Raw genomic sequence first — 21,177 nt, forward strand, 5'->3', positions numbered from 1 at the left:
TGTTATGTCTGGACAGTTACCAGGGCCTGTGATGAATTTTCCAATTTCATTATCAAAATCCCAGAGTGTGGAAGCATTTACATAGACTCTAGGGTACAGGTATTAGTGGTCTGATCTCACTCTTTGGGGTTCTTGTTTTAAAATGGATGAGACTTTTTATATTTAGAGGAATTATAAATATGGTTAAATGTGATGGAAAGGGAAACAATTTTATAATTTTTAATAGTGTCTTTGTTTTATAGTTATTTTGAAAACAAATCAACACCTATATGAAATTATAAAGTACATTTGAGAACCCAAAAATAACCCCACTGCCAAAGATTCTGAGCATTCAGAATATAGCTTGGTATGCATTCTATCTACTGTATTTCAGTGGCTTTAAGACACATATTTTAGAAATTTTAGAAATTAAAAAATGTCTAAGATAAGGAAATGTTTTGTAATTATTATTGGCCTCAATTGAAGTCAGATTACCTCAGAAAGGATTTGCATTTCGCTCTGCCAGTTATTTGCACTACTACCAATCTGAGACTACTTTAAGTTAAATTCTCTGCCTGAAAGATTTTTTTGTTTTGTTTTGTCTTTGTTGGTTTTGCTGTGTTTTGGTTTTGACCCCACTGGTTATATGAATTCAGACTGCAAAGCTAGGTGAATACTGGCTTTTAGATAAAATTGCTTCTATCTTGTGTACAGATGGAGACTTTCAGGTTTCCTTGCTGTCTCATTCTGAATGCTGGGTTTATTTTTCATTTGTTTATATTGCATTTGTACCCCTTTTGTTGTTCTAGCTTTACATGGGAGGCTCTTATTTGGGGTATTTTGTTGTTTTGGTGGTGGTGGTACATGAAAGAATAATACATCTTATAATTTATTGTGGCTTAGATTTGATCAAAGACTCATCAGAGGGCCAGGTGTGGTGGCTCATGGCTGTAATCCCAGTACTTTGGGAGGCCGAGGTGGGAGGATCACGAGGTCAGGGGTTCGAGACCAGCCAGGCCAACATAGTGAAACCCCGTCTCTACTAAAGATACAAAAAATTAGCCGGGCATGGTGGTGCACACCTGTAACCTCAGTTACTCTGGAGGCTGAGGCAAGAGAATCACTTGAACCCAACCGGGGAGGTGTATAGGTTGCAGTGAGCCAAGATTGTGCCATTGCACTCCAGCCTGGGCAACAGGGTGAGATTTTGTCTCAAAAGAAAAAAAAAGACTCATCAGACACTTACCCAGGCCCCTACTACCATCCTTCTTCAGAATTTGCTTACTCTTATTGTAGACACACTTCTAATAAACTCAATGTCATTGTTACACATTTCTTTGCTCATTCCTTCAGTGATCTTCAAACTTTAATTTATAAGAATCAGTTGGATAATTATCAAAATGATGTATTTATGGGCCATATCCCTAGAATTTCTGTTTCCATGGACCTTGGTGAGGCCTAGGAATCTGCATGTTTATTAAAAATAAAAATCCTCAGGGTATTCTTACCTAAGTGATTGAAGGACCATTCTTAGACTGCATACTCTAAATCTAACTGAATACTCATGGCTTCAGCTGCCATCTATGTATATTGATGACTTCGAAACCCTTATCTTTGTTTTCATTATTATTATTATTATTATCTACCGACTGAGCTAGCTGGGGCCAAATCCTTATCTTTAAACAATTCTTGAATGTCAAACTCATCTATAAAATTGGCATGTCTCTATTAAAGACAGAATACACTCCGAACTAGGATACCTGGGTTCAAATCCCGGCTCAGCCCCTTAATAGCTGCATGACCCTGGGCAAGTTAACTTCTCAGATGCCTTATGTAAAAAGAAGTTGATACCTCATAGTGTTGCCTTCATGATTCAGTGGCTCAATCAATGCATGTAAGCTTCTTTGACCAGTGCCTCACATGTAGCAAGCTCAATATAAATGTTAGCTGTTTTTTAAAAAATGTTATTTCACAAGCACCTCAATTATGTCTAAAATAATGTTTTATACCACCTCCACTGCTTTCAAAATCTGTTTTCTACCTTGGTTACAACTTTATTTCATTTTTCCCTATCACGAGTTTTCCTTGTTCTGGTCATAAGTTCTATGAATTTGACATCCTAATTTTCTCTAGTTTTTCTCTTCCTTTCCGTAGGATTAGCAGCAGGAAATACCTAAATAGATCCACTTCTGGCCAGGCACGGTGGTTCACACCTGTAATCTCAGTACTTTGGGAGGCCAAGGCGGGCAGATCACCTGATGACAGGAGTTCGAGACTAGCCTGGCCAACATGGCGAAACCCCGTCTTTATTAAAAAAATACAAAAATTAGCCAGGCATGGTGGCGTGCACCTGTAATCCCTGCTACTTGGGAAGCTAAGGCAGAAGAATTGCTTGAAGGCAGAAGAATTGCTTGAACCCAGAAGGTGGAGGTTGCAGTGAACCAAGATCGCACCATTGCACTCCAGCCCAGCCCAGGCAACAGAGTGAGACTCTGTCTCAAAAAAAAAAGAACCGCTTCTATTGCTTTATCATCTCTCACATAGAGCTCTGGAATAGCCTCCTACCTGTACTTTGAGCGTTTGGTTGTTTCTGTCATGCTTACTTCATAAAAGTCTTTATTAAAGGCAATGTGATCTTGCTACTCCTCTGCTGGATGGCTTTTACTACCTACAGGATAAAATCTAAACACCTGTACCTGGCATACGAGGCTCCTCAGATCTGGTTTCTGCTTCATCTTCTGCAATATTTAGGCACTATACGACTTTCCAGCTTTAGTAAATCACTCAGAGTAGATTGCTCAAAACACTGGATTCTCTCTTGCTTTCATAATTTTGCATAGATAAGCAATATAGTGTGGTGATTTAGAATGTGAACTTTAGAGCCAGACTGCCAAATCTTGACTTTGCCACTTAACTAGGTATGGACCTTGGATGAAACAGTTTTTTCTGTGCCACAGTTTCCTCATCTGTAAAATAGGAATAATTGTCCTTAAAGCATTGGTACATGGATTTAGTAAGTTAATTCACAGAAGTTTTTAATAAATGTGAGATATCATTATTTTTATTATTACCATGCTATTTCTTCTGTCTGTGAACTGGATCTTTTCTTCTACCCATTCTCTCACTTTCTTTTGCTTGTGAAATGCTAAAGTTTGCCTAGTTCAGAATACTACTAGTTCAGTACCAAGTATTCATCCTTCATGTCTCAGTTAAGAACTAGCGCCTCCAGGAAGTCATCATTAAAATGCCCAGACTCTGGGTCAGATGCTTCTCCTCTGGATTTCCATAGCATCCTATGTAGCATAATTAAGTTGTGGATGTTTCAGGGACTGCCTGGGGTTGTATTTTTCATCTCTGAATGTTTAATGAATGAAACTTGATTGCTTTGTTGTTTCTTATTTGCTATAGGTTGGGAAACCAATTAGAAAGGAGTGTTCTGCTAGAAACAGATAGGTAGACAGCAAGGGAAGAGGTAGCAAGAGATGAAAAGACAGAAAACAGAGTCTAGGATGGTCTGGAACTTTCCAGTGAAGGGGTAAACAATACAAGTATCACACTGGGTCCCTAAGTATCATTGTGCATAATTAAAATGCTATGATGCTATCCTTAAGTCATCCTAAAGGTTAAATTGTGTTGAATATACTCTGTCTAAAAGGAAGGAAAGCAGTTTAAACACTTTAGGAATCTTTTAAAACTAGTCGAAATAAATTTTGGTACTGAACTAGGCAAGCTTTAGCTATTTATCATTGTCCAATAGCTCATTCCTCCTTAGGCAGCCTGACTAATCAGTGAAGTCCCGCAATTAATTCTGACTATTAAGTCTGCTCAACCTGTGGAAAAAAAAAATGTAAAGGCCTAGAAAGTGGATTTGTAGCAACTAATCTGAGTGCCATTAGTTTTTAAATGTTTTATATATATATATATATATATATATATATATATATATATATATATTTTTTTTTTTTTTTACCCAGTTTCTGAACTCTGTCTGTCTTTACTAAGTTTACCATCAACCATTCTAAAGAGAAAAGGGTGTGGTGGCACACACCTGCTGCTACTCGGGAGGCTGAGGTGGGAGGATCGCATGAGCCTAGGAGTTTGAAGCTAGTCTAGGCAACACGGTGAGAACCTGTCTTGACTGATTGATTGATTGATTGATTGATAGACGGGTGGATAGAGATGTTTAAAGTTCAACAAAAATAAGTATAGTATACTTTTATCCTTATAAATACAATAAACATTATAAGAATGTTGAAACCCTTTCAAAATCACTTATTTTTTAACTTAGAATTTTTTGAAGAAATATTACCAGTAATATTTTCAAATCCTAAGAATTATGCTTTACTTAAATAAAATGATTTTAAATTAAAACCTGTATGTAAAAGTACATATTAAAGCACAATATGTGTGTGTATTTTTTTAAGTTAGGACAGTATTTACTGATTTGCTGGGTTCAACCATAACAAACATTAGCATAGGGAGGTAGGAAAAAGTTGTTGACCTAACAAATTAGTTTCAGAGGATTTATTTTTACAAATATTTTTTGGATTAGGCCCTGAAGACATGTATGCCCCTTTGCAGAGCGTAGGAATTTGGATTGTGGAGACTTACAGAAAAAATAAACATAATTGCCCTTTCTGAGTTTATGTTGAGATAAGAGACATGAGACCCTTACAAATGAAAATATGTAAGTGCTTCCAACAGATATTCATATAAATAATTGATACTCTAAATCTCCAGCTGCTTTCTACCTCTTTGGAAGTCTAATTGAGAAAATATTTTATTAGATTTCTGTTTCTCATTATAAAAGTAAAATGTTTCATTGTGGACAACGTTTTAGAAGGTAGAAGTAAGAACATGAAAATCTGTTGTCCATCTATTAACATTTAATTACTTTAATCTGTTATTTGCATCTATCTTTGTCCTTTTAAAAAATAGGCTATAATTATACAGTTTTATATTGTTCCTCATTTACTTTATGTTAAATCAGGAACATTTTCTCATGAACTGAATAGTCAAGATAAACTAAATCTTGGTAAAGATGATGGGGAGTCTAATCATTTAAGTGACCTTAGACATTATATGTTCTAAACTAAGTGGATACACATTCAATAAGGAGAAATCTAATTATTAGTATGTTCATAAGCCTGTTTATTTTAAATTCAGCACTTGAGTTTATTTGAAAATTAGATAGCTCTTATTGCATGTATTGAGTTGAATTAACTGTGCACATGAACAATTAGATGCTGTATTATAATTTATAAAATATTTGTAAAAGATTGGCATTACTTTGTACTCTTAAAAAATTGGCTGTTGGCCAGGCACGGTGCCTCACGCCTGTAATCCCAGCACTTTGGGATGCCGAGGCGGACGGATCACAAGGTCAAGAGATCAAGACCATCCTGGCCAACATGGTGAAACCCCGTCTCTACTAAAAATACAAAAATTAGCTGGGCATGGTGGCGCACGCCTGTAGTCTCAGTTACTTGGGAGGCTGGGGCAAGAGAATCGCTTGAACCCGGGAGATGGAGGTTGCAGTGAGCCGAGATCGCGCCACTGCACTCCAGCCTGGTGACAGAGCAAAACTCCGTCTCAAACAAAACAAAACAAAAAAACCCAAAAACTGACTGTTCTACTCATGTAATAATGTATTTCTTATATTCAGACTATTTAATGAGTTTGGAGGCTGCTCAGTAAAAATTTATTAGTAGTTATGAAATAAACCAATTTTACTTGATATACTGTTGACTCACCCCCTTCCCTTTTCTTTTTTCTCCATCTCATCGTCTTGTGTGAGTCTTTTTTCAACAGTGTAATTGCAAATTCAGTCAGATAGCAGAAGCCATGTCCTGTGTTCTTTATATTTCAGGGAGGCATAGTGTATTAGACATAAATAGTAAATACTTGTTCTCACTTCTACTCCTTTGTTACCACTTTCTCCTGCTTTTTCCCCACTTCTCTTATCATTCCTTTTTTTAAATCTCCTTTGAGAGTTTTTTTTTTCCTTCACTTGTCTCCCAAATCTGTGATACTTAATCTTTTTTTGTTTGTTTTGTTTTGTTTTTTTGGAGACCGAGTCTCCTCTGTCACCTAGGCTGGAGTGCAGTGGCGCAATCTCGGCTTGCTGCAACCCCCGCCTCCTGGGTTCAAGCGATTCTCCTGCCTCAGCCTCCCGAGTAGCTGGGATTACAGGCATGTGCCACCACGCCTGGCTATTTTTTTTTTTTTTTTTTAATTTTTAGTAGAGACGAGGTTTCACCATGTTGGCCAGGATGGTCTCAATCTGCTGACCTCGTGATCCGCCCGCGTCGGCCTCCCAAAGTGCTGGGATTACAGGCATGAGCCACTGCGGCCGGCCGAACCTGTGATTCTTAACCTTTTATAAAATTTTGTCTCAACACATCTGAGGAGGACTAACAATGGTTCCCTAGTGGACAAAGGCAGTGAGTCTCAGCTACCTCTTTTGTCATGCACACAATGCACACACTGAAAATTGCTGTTCTTTATACTGTCCTTGGGTGATCTAATTGATAACCAAATCTCTATCTCTAGATCTAGCCTAAATGCTCACCTAACCTCCAGATTCATATTTCAGTCTGCTTGCTGGGCAGTTCTGTGTCTGTAAGCACCTCAAATTTGACATGTCTAAAACAGAATTCATTATTTCCCTAAGACTTGTAGCCCCTTTTATATTATTCCATATTTCCATTAATTCACCACTATCTACCCATTTGCCCAACCAAAAATTTTGAGGAGTATTTCTGAGTCTTTCCTCTTTCCTATTACATATTTGTAGCAGATTCCTAGGTTCTTTTGATTATATCTTCTCAGCATCTTTCATATTTATCTCATCTACTCCAGTCCTATTTTAGACCTATATTTTTCTTGTTTGAATTATTTTGGTAACCTCTTAATTTGTCCATCTGCCTATAATTTCTTCCTCCTTTTGTCTGTTCACCTTAAAGCCGTCTGAATGAACTTGTCAAAATGCAAACCTGGTCATGTTATTCCCTTTTATGTCCTTAATTACCTCCCTATGGTCTAATCAAATAAATTATAAACTCCTTGATGTGATATACAAAATCCTTTGTGGCATGGCCCTTATGCATTTTTAGCCTATTTTTTACTGCCAACATTTATTCACTGTACTCCAAACAAATTCACTAGGATCTATCATTGTTCTCAATGATTATACATTCTATCTTCACTAATGGTATATTTCCAGTTTTCGTGTTCCTGCTAAACCTCTTATTGTTTGTTTGCTTTGGTGTCTGTCTCTCCTAAGGTCTGGTAAGCCTTGGTTAGATAGCTTATATGTAAGAGTGGAGCACTGAAAAACTAACTGAAGGCCGGGCACAGTGGCTCATGCCTATAATCCCAGCACTTTGGGAGGCCGAGGCAGGGGATCACCTGAGGTCAGGAGTTCGAGACCAGCCTGGCCAACATGTTGAAACTCTGTCTCTACTAAAAATACAAAAAATTAGCCAGGCATGGTGGCGGGCACCTGTAATCCCAGCTACTCGGGAGGCTGAGGCAGCAGAATCGCTTGAACCTGGGAGGCAGAGGTTGCAGTAAGCTGAGATCGCACCACTGCACTCCAGCCTGGGCGACAGAGAGAGACTCCGTCTCTAAACAAAAACCAAAAAAACTAATTTGAAACTCCAAATCTATCCAATCAATTCATTTTATCGCCTTTAGTATCTTTATTAACTTAAGCTATTCATATTTCCTAGAAAACGGATCCTCACTTCTTCACTTGGATATAATAATATAGACTGCCGACATTCTGGGAACTGATCAGTCTTCCAGCTTCCAGTCTGGTGCCCTCCCTCAATTGTGTTGAGTGTCCCCCAGTCCAGAGATATTCTGTAATTTCTTCCTCAGAAAGAAACAAAACAAAATTCTGATCTTCCCAGATGAAGGTAGAGTACTCTTCTGGCTGCATGGAAAGACAGAGGGTATTTGGGCATATAATTTACTTCTACATTAAACTTTCAACCTGTTCTCTAGTTTCCAGCTCAATCTTACCTACTGCTTACAGAGGTGTGGCTAATTCCTGAGCCATTCGAGGATCCTATTGGGTAAAATTTAAAAAGTCACATTTCTTACTTGGGTTAGGAGTCTGCCTTTTTGCATTAGCTAAGCCTGTTACTACTCATACATCTGTTTTCCATTTTCCAAAGTTTTGTTGTTGTCACCTCTACTTATCTTTCTCTTCGCAGGTTTATATCTTTCTTTAAATTTTTTTTTTAATTTAAAATTTAAAATTTCTTTAAAAATTGTTTTAATATTATTTTAGTGAGTTTCCAAGTGGGAGCAAAAGTAAGTATATATGTTCACTCTGCCATATTAACCTAAACTTCTCTTTCAAAAGTGTTCGTAATTTCAGATTATTTCTGATTATATTTTGATTATATTCAGATTATATTCTGCCACATCAATCAAAGAGTGTTAATCTCTCCTTTGTGTTCCCATGGCTTTCTGCATATGCTTTTGTTATGGAACCAAGCCCATCGAATCAAAGATTGTTTTTATCGTATTTGTCTCCCCTACTACGCATTGTTATGCAACCAATCTCTAAAACTTTTTCATCTGGCAAAACTGAAACTCTGTAACTCATTTCACTCCCCCCCAGCAACCACCATTCTACCTTGTTTCTGTAAGTTCGACTACTTTAGATACTTCATATAAGTGAAAACACATATATGACAAACTTATATAAGACAAACATCATATGTTTGTCTTTTCTGTGATTGGTTTATTTCACTTAGCATCATATCTTCAAGGTTCATCAAAATTGAAGCCTCTGTCAGAGTTTCCTTCCTTTTTAAGGCTGATTAATATTCCATTGCTTGTATATATCACATTTTGTTTACCTATCAATGGGCATTTGGTTTCCTTCTGCCTTTTGGTTATGGTGAATTGTGCTGCTACGAACATAGGTATACAAATACCTCTTTGAGACCCTGCTTTCAGTTCTTCTGCATACATATACAGAAGTGTGATTGTCTTTTTTTTTTTTTTTTTGAAATTGACATTTTTTAAGAAAACAACCCCCTCTCTGCTGGTTTTGTTTTGTTTTTTTTTTTTTTAAAGAAAAATAGAGCACTTTTCATTTGTTGTTTATGTGGTGTTTCTCATGTTGAGATTCAGGTTATGCTTTCTGGCCAGAATACTGCATAGGTGATGTTGCGTCCTTCTCCAGGTTTCATATCCAGAGGCACATGATGGCCTTCTACCTCTCACAGGTGATGTTAATTTTAATCATCCTATCAGAGTGTTGTTTGTCTTTCTACTATAAAGTTACTAGTTTTTCCTTGCATCTTATAAGCACTCTATGGGAAATACACTTTAGGACCATGCAAATATCCTGCTCCTCATTAAACTGTATCCCCCGGATTTAGCAGCTATTGATGCTTCTTGCCTATATCAGCCTTTATTGTGATGGTTACAAAATGATGATTTTTCATATCTATCAAGGAATGTTTTTTAAGTTAATTATAAATTACATTAGGTAGATCAATTCGAATGTCGAAAGATCAGTATATTAAATGTAAGATTTGCTGCTACTGTTAATACATTATACATGAATGTCATTGAAGTGTAATAATACTTAAACTGCTTCTAAATTTCTGGAATTTGATGGTTACTATAGTATTCCTATAAAGTCATTGCATATTTTTAATGTTGAATATATAGTGCCTAAGACCTGAATTAGGTTCTGATACTTTTTCTTATTCTCAGCCTATAGATTGTTTACTGTTTGTTCTATTATCTGAATCCTGCTAGTAAACTCTCTAGTTAATAACTAACCAGATAATATTCATTTTACTGTAATTGAAGAAGAACAAACTTTATAGTAGGGAATACTTTTGAGAATTGTAGCTGGAATGGAAAGATATAAACTCCTTTTCCTTTTTTGAAGCCTAAGTATCATTCTGTGTGTGCAACTAAAACTGGTTTGTCTGAAGCAGTTAGTATCTCTAAAGTATGTCTAAAGCTACTACAGTATTTTGTTTCAAGCAATATGGCAGACTAGATGTTCAGAGAAACTTCTGGTAAAAGAACACATTTTTAAATGCTGGATAAAATACTTAAAAAAATTTTTTTTAAGTATGCTTGAGTTGACAGCAAAGTAAGGTGAAAATACAAGGCTGTAAATAATGAGAAGGCCCAATTCTGTGGAGATAAGTGAGCCACAGAACCTCTTTACCTCTAAAGTTGCCTTCTGATGCCTTATGGCTCAGAACCTGGGCTTTAAAGAAGTAGTCCTGTTTGCATGGGACAGAGGAAGTCTGAGCCTAGGCATTGTGAGTTATAAGTTTGGACACTGCAACATAAAGCTGAGACCCCCAAGGTGTGAATCATCCCCTGTGGATAATTTAAGGAAAATAACCTGCTCTTTAGAATGACACTGCCTAGCTCATCCTTGGTTTTGATTGGAGTACACAAAAAGAATCTTTCTTGAGAAATCCTTATCACAATCCGATGCTCATGTGGGTTTGAAGTTGAAATTCGCCTTGCAAAAATAATAATCTAAAGGTTTAGTTTAATGATGCTTTTGGTTTGGGGTGCCTCAGGATCCTAGCAGAAAAAATAGAAATTTTCTCTGAAGAAAAGTGCTTTAAACATTGACTTTGAAGAATTCCTACAGTTAAAGATCTAAGAAATGTGTTTAAAATTAGAACTCTAAATGTATGGATAAGACCAGCCTGGGCAATATAGTGAGACCCCCATCTCTGAAAAACACAAACAGCAGCAACAGTAACAAAAAATTGTATAATACTCTTCTTCAGTAACTTGCATTTTTCACCCAACAGTTTTCTAAGATTCATCCTTATTGAAATCCTTACCACAGGTTATTCATTGTCTTTGTTAGGACATTGTGTAAATATACCACAGTTTATCTGTTTATCCATTTCGGCTGTTTCTAGTTTTTGCTATCACAAATAGTGCTGCTACAAATATTCTTAATAATGTATTTCCTGGTGATTATATGTAAAAGTTTCTCTAAAACTTATTCGCTAGATTGTAATATCTATCTGTATGTATATATGTGTATGTAAAGAAATACATATTTAATTTTATTCCATAATACTAAATTGTTTTAAAATTGGTACCAGTTTATGTGCCAACACTTACTTATGTTCTCATAGTTCTACATCATTTCTAAAATTTTATATTGTCGGTTTTAAATTTTGCCTGTTAGATATGAAATGCTAGTTTGTGGTTTTAAGTTGCATTTCCCTGACTACTACTGAGGTTGAGCATCTTTTCCTATATTTATAAGCCACTTATGTTTCCTCATTTTGAAGTGTCCCTTATGCTTATTTTTTCTATTGGGTTTTGTGTTTTCTTTCTGATTTGTAGTTCTTCAGATATTTTGAGTACTAGTCCCTGGTAAATTAATTAAATTAATATCTACCCAGTAGCCAAGTTAGATCATCTGAGAATTATCTTTGAATTGTTCTTCTCCTTTATCCCTTAAATATAATAATTGCTAACATGTATCAACTTTTACTATGTATCCGACATATTTCTGAGTACCTTACTTATGTTGTCTCATTTAATCGTTAGAGCAATCTTATATGTTAAGGCAGCAGGGACCGGTTTTATGGAAGACAGTTTTTCCACAGATGCGGCAGGGGTAAGGGGATGGTTTGGGGATGAAACAGTTTCACCCCAGATCATTCCAGATCATGAGACATTAGTTCGATTCTCATAAGGAGCATGCAGCCTAGATCCCTGATATGCGCAGTTCACAATAGGGTTTGCGCTCCTATGAAAATCTAATGCAGCCCTGATCTGACAGGAAGCGGAGCTCAGGAGGTAATGCTCGCTCACCTTCACTCACCTCCTGCTGGGCACCCTGGTTCCTAACAGTCCAAGAATGGATACTATTCCACAGACCAGGGGTTGGGGACCCCTGTGTTAAGATACCATTTTTCTGATCTTAGTTATTTAAGATCAGAGCAGAACTGAAGGAGACAGAGACACAAAAAAACCCTTCAAAAAATCTGTGAATCCAGGAGCTGGTGTTTTGAAAAGATCAACAAAATTGCTAGACCGCTAGCAAGACTAATGAAGAAAAGAGAGAAGAATCAAATAGACACAATAAAAAATGATAAAGGGGATATCACCACCAATCCCACAGAAATACAAACTACCATCAGAGAATACTATAAACACCTCTACGCAAATAAACTAGAAAATCTAGAAGAAATGGACAAATTTCTCGACACATACACCCTCCCAAGACCAAACCAGGAAGAAGTTGAATCTCTGAATAGACCAATAGCAGGCTCTGAAATTGAGGCAATAATTAATAGCTTACCAACCAAAACAAGTCCAGGACCAGATGGATTCACAGCCGAATTCTACCAGAGGTACAAGGAGGAGCTGGTACCATTTCTTCTGAAACTATTCCAATCAATAGAAAAACAGGGAATCCTCCCTAACTCCTTTTATGAGGCCAGCATCATCCTGCTACCAAAACCTGGCAGAGACAAAACAAAAAAAGAGAATTTTAGACCAATATCCCTGATGAACATCGATGCAGAAATCCTCAATATAATACTGGCAAACCGAATCCAGCAACACATCAAAAAGCTTATCCACCACGATCAAGTGGGCTTCATCCCTGGGATGCAAGGCTGGTTCAACATACACAAATCAATAAATGTAATCCAGCATATAAACAGAACCAAAGACAAAAACCACATGGTTATCTCAATAGATGCAGAAAAGGCCTTTGACGAAATTCAACAGCCCTTCATGCTAAAAACTCTCAATAAATTAGGTATTGATGGGACGTATCTTAAAATAATAAGAGCTATTTATGACAGACCCACAGCCAATATCATACTGAATGGGCAAAAACTGGAAGCATGCCCTTTGAAAACTGGCACAAGACAGGGATGCCCTCTGTCACCACTCCTATTCAACATAGTATTGGAAGTTCTGGCCAGGGCAATCAGGCAGGAGAAGGAAATAAAGGGTATTCATTTAGGAAAAGAGGAAATCAAATTGTCCCTGTTTGCAGGTGATATGATTGTATATCTAGACAACCCCATCGTCTCAGCCCAAAATCTCCTTAAGCTGATAAGCAACTTCAGCAAAGTCTCAGGATACAAAATCAATGTGCAAAAATCACAAGCATTCTTATACACCGATAACAGATAAACAGAGAGCCAAATCATGAGTGAACTCCTATTCACAATTGCTTCAAAGAGAATAAAATACCTAGGAATCCAACTTACAAGGGATGTGAAGGACCTCTTCAAGGAGGACTACAAACCACTGCTTAACGGAATTAAAGAGGATACAAACAAATGGAAGAACATTCCATGCTCATGGTAGGAAGAATCAATATCGCGAAAATGGCCATACTGCCCAAGGTCATTTATCAATGCCATCCCCATCAAGCTACCAATGACTTTCTTCACAGAAGTGGAAAAAACTACTTTAAAGTTCATATGGAACCAAAAAAGAGCCCGCATCGCCAAGTCAATACTAAGCCAAAAGAACAAAGCTGGAGGCATCATGCTACCTGACTTCAAACTATGCTACAAGGCTACAGTAACCAAAACAGCATGGTACTGGTACCAAAACAGAGATATAGACCAATGGAACAGAACAGAGCCCTCAGAAATAATGCCACACATCTACAACTATCTGATCTTTGACAAACCTGACAAAAACAAGAAATGGGGAAAGGATTCCCTATTTAATAAATGGTGCTGGGAAAACTGGCTAGCCATATGTAGAAAGCTGAAACTGGATCCCTTCCTTACACCTTATACAAAAATTAATTCAAGATGGATTAAAGACTTAAATGTTAGACCTAAAACCATAAAAACCCTAGAAGAAAACCTAGGCAATACCATTCAGGACATAGGCATGGGCAAGGACTTCATGTCAAAAACACCAAAAACAATGGCAACAAAAGCCAAAATTGACAAATGGGATCTAATTAAACTAAAGAGCTTCTGCCCAGCAAAAGAAACTACCATCAGAGTGAACAGGCAACCTACAGAATGGGAGGAAATTTTTGCAATCTACTCATCTGACAAAGGGCTAATATCAAGAATCTACAAAGAATTCAAACAAATTTACGAGAAAAAAACAAACAGCCCCATCAACAAGTGGGCAAAGGATATGAACAGACACTTCTCAAAAGGAGACATTTATGCAGCCAACAGACACATGAAAAAATGCTCATCATCACTGGCCATCAGAGAAATGCAAATCAAAACCACAATGAGATACCATCTCACACCAGTTAGAATGGCAATCATTAAAAAGTCAGGAAACAACAGGTGCTGGAGAGGATGTGGAGAAATAGAAACACTTTTACACTGTTGGTGGGACTGTAAACTAGTTCAACCATTGTGGAAGTCAGTGTGGCAATTCCTCAGGGATCTAGAACTAGAAATACCATTTGACCCAGCCATCCCATTACTGGGTATATACCCAAAGGATTATAAATCATTCTGCTACAAGGAGACATGCACACATATGTTTATTGCGCACTATTCACAATAGCAAAGACTTGGAACCAAGCCAAATATCCAACAGTGATAGACTGGATTAAAAAAATGTGGCACATATACACCATGGAATACTATGCAGCCATAAAAAAGGATGAGTTCATGTCCTTTGTAGGGACATGGATGAAGCTGGAAACCATCATTCTCAGCAAACTATCGCAAGGACAAAAAACCAAACACCGCATGTTCTCACTCATAGGTGGGAATTGAACAATGAGAACACTTGGACACAGGAAGGGGAACATCACACACAGGGGCCTGTTGTAGGGTGGGGGAAGAGGGGAGGGATAGCATTAGGAGATAAACCTAATGTAAATGACGAGTTAATGGGTGCAGCCCACGAACATGGCACATGTATACATATGTAACAAACCTGCATGTTGTGCACATGTACCCTAAAACTTTAAGTATAATAATAAAAATAAAACAAAAAAGATACCATTTTTATCTTTATTTTGCAAATGAGGAATTTGAGGCACAGAGAAGTTAAACATTTGATCAGGGTCACACAGCAGTGCTTCAGTTTGAACCAAAGAAGTCTGCTCTGAAACTTGTATTTTATTTTATTTTATTTTATTTATTTTTTTGAGAGAGAGTCTTTCGCTCTGTCGCCCAGGCTAGAGTGCAGTGGCACAATCTCAGCTCACTGCAGCCTCCACCTCCCAGGTTCAAGTGATTCTCCTGCCTGAGCTTCCTGAGTAGCTGGGATTACAGATGTGCACCACTGCGCCCTACAATGTATTTTTAGTAGAGACGGGGTTTCTCCATGTTGGCCAGGCTGGTCTTGAACTCCTGGGGTCTCAAGCAATCCGCCCACCTCCGCCTCCGAAAGTGCAGGGATTATAGGTGTGGGGCATGGCGCCTGGCCTAAAACTTGTATCTTTAAACATTGTAATATCTTTCATTATTTTCATAAGTTGTATTCTAGAAGTATAGTAAAAACTCTGTTTTTAATAAAGTCAATATGTTTAAACCTTTTTTGTTTGTAATAGTAATAATATATTTAAGATGCGTTATTTTCATTTTTTATTTTGATTTTGTTTTATTTACTAAGTTATAATTTTGTGTAGTTTAGTATCCCATCTTTTCTCACTTAGTTATATCATGACTTTCAAAACATAAGTTTTGTTTTTTTTTCTTTGAGATGGAGTCTCGCTCTGTCGCCCAGGCTGGAGTGCAGTGGCCCCATCTCGGCTCACTGCGACCTCTGCCTCCCAAGTTCAAGCTATTCTCCTGCCTCAGCCTCCTGAGTAGCTGGGACTACAGGTGTGTGCCACCACACCCAGCTAATTTTTGTATTTTTAGTAGAGATGGAGTTGGACCATGTTGGTCAGGCTGGTCTCAAACTCCTGACTTACTGATCTGCCTGCTTTGGCCTCCCAAAGTGCTGGGATTACAGGTGTGAGCCACTGCTCCCAGCCTCAAAACATACTTTTAATGGCTGTATAATTTTACAGTATATGATTGTCATGTAATGAGTTATTGCTAGTTTGGGATATTTATTTATTCAACAAGTATTTTTGAATACCTTCTCTGTGCCAGGTACAATTCTAGGCATTATGGATAGAGTGGGGAACAAATCACCCAAGGCCCATGCCCTCATGGATCTTACATTCTAGTTAGGGCAGTGAGAAGACAAATAACAAAACAATTCTGCATTCAATGGAGAAAATGCAGAGAAATGGGATACAAAGTGCTGAGGAGGGAAATAGAATTGGTGTTTTATAAAGAATGGTCAGCAGATACAGAGCAGGTGACAATTGAGCAGAGACCTGAAGGGAGAGAATAAGCCATGCAGATATCTAAAGGAAAAGTGTTCCAGGCAGTGGGAACCAGAAGTAAAAAGTCCTGAGGCAGGAGCATGTTTGACTATTACAGAAACAGTGGGGAGGACAATGTGGGGCTGGAGAGGACTGAACAAAAGGGAGACTGAAGGAGAGTCAGAGTTGGGGAGTGGGGGACCCAATTCATATATGGCTTTGTAAATCATTGTAGGGACTTGAGCTTTTTCTCTGAGTAAGACATGAAGCCATTTTGAGAGTTTTGAGCAGATTAATGACATGATGTGACATTATGTTAAAAGGCTTATTCTGGTTGCTGGGTGAAGAATAGATTGCTGAGGAACTAGGAGAGAATCTCTTACAATAATCTAGGATGGTAGCATAGGCCAACTGGTCAGATATTAGATATATTTTGAAGGTAGAGCTAGTATGTATCCTGATAGATTCAACATGGGATGTGAGAGAGAGGTATCAAGACAAAATTTTGATATTATAAATAATGCTAAAGTGATGACATTTATAATAATTTTTGTGCACATCTTTGATTCTTTTTTAGTAGAGATTCCTGTAATAATTACTGATCAAAGAACATGAACTTCTTGAGGTCCTTGACATATCCTGTTCAATTGCTTTCCAGAAAAGTGTTATTGGTTTATATTCCTGTCAGCTATGTATGTGTGCTTTCTTGCCAGCATTAACTATTGTTCCTTAAAGGGAGTTTGCCTTGTTTGAAATGTTAAAAATTGTATTGCCTTGTTTTCTTTTAAGATAAGTATGACCGCCTTTTATCAAATACATATTTTGCTTACAGAAACTGCATACAATAGTCCCCCCTTGTCCATGGGGGTTATGTTCTAAGACCTTTAGTTGCCTGAAACCACAGATAGTACCAAACTCTATATATACTATGAACAATTTTTTTCCTTTGTCATAGTTTCATGGATAGAAGATTCATTCTTACTGTAGATCTTAGCAACCTCAGCATGTGATTTTTTTTCTTTTCTTATGAAGTCATGAACTTTTACCTTTTCACTGAAAGAAAGCACTTTACAACTTCTCTCTGGCATATCTAAATTGCCAGCATCACTACTCTTGTGCTTTGGTGCCAATGTTAAGTAGAATAAGAGTTACTTGAACACAAGCACTGTGATACTATGACAGTTGATCTGATAACCAAGGTGGCCACCAAACAACTAACAGGTAGGTGGCGTCTACAGTGTGAAAATGCCGGACAAAGAGATGATTCACATCTTGGGCAGGATGGAGCTGGACAGTGTGAGATTTCATCGTCATGGTATTCAGAACAGAGCACAATTTAAAACTTATGAATCGTTTCTGGAATTTGCAGTTTATTTAAAAAATTTTGAGACAGAGTCTGACACTATTACTCAGGCTAGAATGCAGTGGTACAATCTCAGCTCACCACAACCTTCGCCTCCTGGGTCAAACAATTGTGCCTCGGCCACCATAGTAGCTGGAATTACAGTATGAGCCATCTCGTCTGGCTGAATTTTTTTTTTTTTTTTTTTTTTTTTTGAGATGGAGTCTCACTCTGTCTCCCAGGCTGGAGTGCAGTGACATGATCTCGGCTCACTGCAACCTCTGCCTCCTGGGTTCAAGTGATTCTCCTGCCTCCGCTTTTCAAGCCTCCCAAGTAGCTGGGACTACAGGTCCCTGCCACCACGCTCAGCCAATTTTTTTGTATTTTTAGTAGAGAAGGTGTTTCACCATGTTGGCCAGGCTGGTCTTGAACTTGTGACCTCAAATGATCCGCCCACCTCGGCCTCCCAAAGTGCTGGGATTACAGACGTGAGCCACCATGCCCAGCCTGCCTGGCTAATTTTTGTATGTTTAAGAGAGAAGGGGTTTCACGATGTTGGCCAGGCTGGTCTCGAACTCTTGACCTCAAATGATCCACCTTCCTCACCCTTCCAAAGTGCTGGGATTATAGGCATGAACCACCATGCCCAGCCTGGAATTTTCCATTAATATTTTCTCAAAAATTTTTCTGAAAGTCAGAAAGATAGTAGTAAGTGGCAGATCCAGGATTTGAATTGAGGTCCAGCTGCAAAGGCTTTACTTTTGAATCTGGATATAACTGCTTTTCATTGATTATTACTAAGATTTATTTATTTATGTATTTATTTATTGAGATGGAGTCTCACTCTGTCACCCAGGCTGGAGTGCAGTGACTCAATCTCGGCTCACTGCAACCTCCGCCTTCCGGGTTCAAGCGATTCTCCCTCAGCCTCCTGAGTAGCTGGGATTACAGGCACTTGCCACTTGTCATTTTTCTATTATGACGTTAGTAGTTTTCTTTTGACTTACAAAAGCCCTTTCCGTATTAACATTAACCCTTTGTTCTTCATTGCACTTAATTACTTCCGTTTGTCTTTTGCCATTCAATTTTGTTTATAATTTTTATATGTTGTATTAATTTTTTTTTTTTTTTTTTTTTTAAGACAGAGTCTTGCTCTGTCACCCAGGCTGGAGTACAGTGGCACGATCTCGGCTCCCTGCAACGTCCGCCTCCCGAGTTCAAGTGATTCTCCTGCCTCAGCCACCCGAGTAGCTGGGTCTACAGGTGTGCGCCACCATTCCTGGCTAATTTTTGTATTTTTAATAGAGGCGGGGTTTCACCATGCTGGCCAGGCTGGTCTCGAACTCCTGACCTCGTGATCCGCCTGCCTCAGCCACTCAAAGTGCTAGGATTAGAGGTGAGCCACCGCGCCTGGCCTTATATGTTGTATTAATTTTAACAGAGCTTTTGTATCTTTTCCTTTATTTTTCTGTCACTTTTAAACATAGAATATCTTACCTATTCTAAGGTTATTTAATATTCACTGATTTCTTAAAATAATTTTTAGAGTTATTTATTTATTTATTTAGATGGATTCTCGCTCTGTTGCCCAGGCTGGAGTGCAGCGGTGCGATCTCAGCTCACTGCAAGCTCCGCCTCCCGGGTTGACGCCATTCTCCTGCCTCAGCCTCCTGAGTAGCTGGGACTACGGGCGCCCACCACCATACCCGGCTAATTTTTTGTGTTTTTAGTAGAGATGGGGTTTCACCATGTAGGCCAAGATGGTCTCGATCTCCTGACCTCGTAATCCGCCCGCCTCGGCCTCCCAAAGTGCTGGGATTACAGACATGAGCCACCGCGCCCAGCTGCGTTTTCTTTATTTGACTCTGTAGTTATCTGAAATTTGTATTGATGTATGGGGCGAGATGAAGCCTTAAATGGATTTTTTCCCAATATTTTTTTTTTTTTTGAGACACAGTCTCACATTGTTGCCTGTGCTAGTGTGCAGTGGCGCAATCTCGGCTCACTGCAGCCTCCACCTCCCAGGTTCAAGTGATTCTTCTGCCTCAGCCTCCCAAGTAGCTAGGATTACAGGCATCCACCACCACGCCTGGCTAATTTTTTGTATTTTTAGTAGTGACAGGGTTTCACTGTTGGCCAGGTTGGTCTCGAACTCCTGACCTCATGATCCGCCCACCTCTCCCTCCCAAAGTGTTTCCCCAATTTTTCTAACATCATTTATTGGATGATCAACAAATGAATAGTTGAATCCCATTGAAGTATTTATGTTACATTCGTGTATTTACTAGTTTCTATTGACCAGTTTTTATTGTCACATCTTAACATTTTGGTGATTTTATATTATAAATAATACATTATATAATTATTATGGGATATCTATAAGTAAGTTCCACCACCACAAATTATCTTATTCAGTTATAATAAGATAATAAGATATAATAAGTTATAGTACTTCCTAAAGTACTATACATTAAAAAATAAAAGAGTCCAGCCTTACTGTGTTTGCTCTTAAGGTAAGTTAGCATAGATGCATACATAAAGAAAAAAACAGATCAAAGAAACTGAGCTGTTGATCCTTCTTCAGTTTCTCTAAGGAAAAATCCAAACTTGGAAGAAGTAGCAGTTACAGCAAACAGAGATTCCTTTATTTCAAAAGTCTTCTATAGTATCTCTGACTGCCCCCTAATGTCGTCTCCCTAGCAGTCCTATGGAATAAGTGTTTTCCTCTATAAAAAGTAAAAATGGTTTGCAGTAAAGTGTTTGTGTCTAGAGCATTCTTTTTAGGGGGATAGTTTTTTTATGCAATGGGTTCTTAGTTGCAGCCAGTTGGGGTATCTTAATTTTATAAACCATAAAAACAGTGAGTAATTTCCCTGGTTGTTCACAAGCTGTCAAGAATGGTTTCGGGAAAACCAACCCAAATGCCCATCAATGATAGACTAGATAAAGAAAATGTGGTACATATATTCCATGGAATACTATGCAGCCATAAAAAGGAATGAGATCATGTCCTTGGCAGAGACATGGATGGAGCTGGAAGCCATCATCCTTGGCAACCTAATACAGGAACAGAAAACCAAACACTGCATGTTCTCACTCATAAGTGGGAGTTGAACATTGAGAACACCTGGACACAGAGAGGGGAACAACATACACCAGGGCCTGTGGGTGGTAAGGGGAGGGAACTTAGAGGACGAGTCAATAGGTGCAGCAAACTACTATGGCACATGTATACCTATGTAACAAACCTGCACGTTCTGCACATGTATTCCATTTTTTGTTTGTTTGTTGTTAGAATAAAGAAAAAAATAAATAAAAATTTTAAGAAAAAAAAAAAAGAATGGTTCCAGGTACAGCCTGAGTTTCTCAGGCTTGATACAAATGAGGTTCACATTTTATAGCCTTTTGCCCTTACTTGAAGACACCTATAAAATGTTCCATAAGAATTCCTGAGGTCTTTTCAGTTACCAACAGCTAGCTAAGTCTGGTATCAGAAATACCAGAATCCTCGAGATTGTGATTTAGGTACTTCTCTGTATTTTCAGAA

General features: G+C 38.1%; 1 protein-coding gene across 9 annotated transcripts in view; it reads left to right on the forward strand.

Annotated features, from left to right (window-relative positions):
* The window catches only part of CEP57L1 (centrosomal protein 57 like 1), a 70,606-nt gene that overhangs the window by 28,408 nt on the left and 21,021 nt on the right, over window positions 1-21,177 (forward strand). Inside the window, exon 2 of one of the 9 annotated variants that reach the window (XM_055390739.2) lies at window positions 18,772-19,026. The exons of 6 other annotated variants lie outside the window; for them this stretch is intronic. Coding sequence is in view for 1 of the 3 variants with exons in the window: in XM_063707168.1 (XP_063563238.1) it covers window positions 9,204-9,227 (24 nt within the window). In the remaining 2 variants the exon portion in view is untranslated. Of the gene's footprint in view, window positions 1-9,126; window positions 9,228-18,771; window positions 19,027-21,177 lie in introns of all 9 variants that reach the window. 2 more of the 9 variants (XM_063707168.1, XM_055390740.2) reach the window with 2 other exon arrangements.

This window comes from Gorilla gorilla, chromosome 5, assembly GCF_029281585.2.
Source record: "Gorilla gorilla gorilla isolate KB3781 chromosome 5, NHGRI_mGorGor1-v2.1_pri, whole genome shotgun sequence".
Lineage (NCBI taxonomy): Eukaryota > Metazoa > Chordata > Mammalia > Primates > Hominidae > Gorilla > Gorilla gorilla.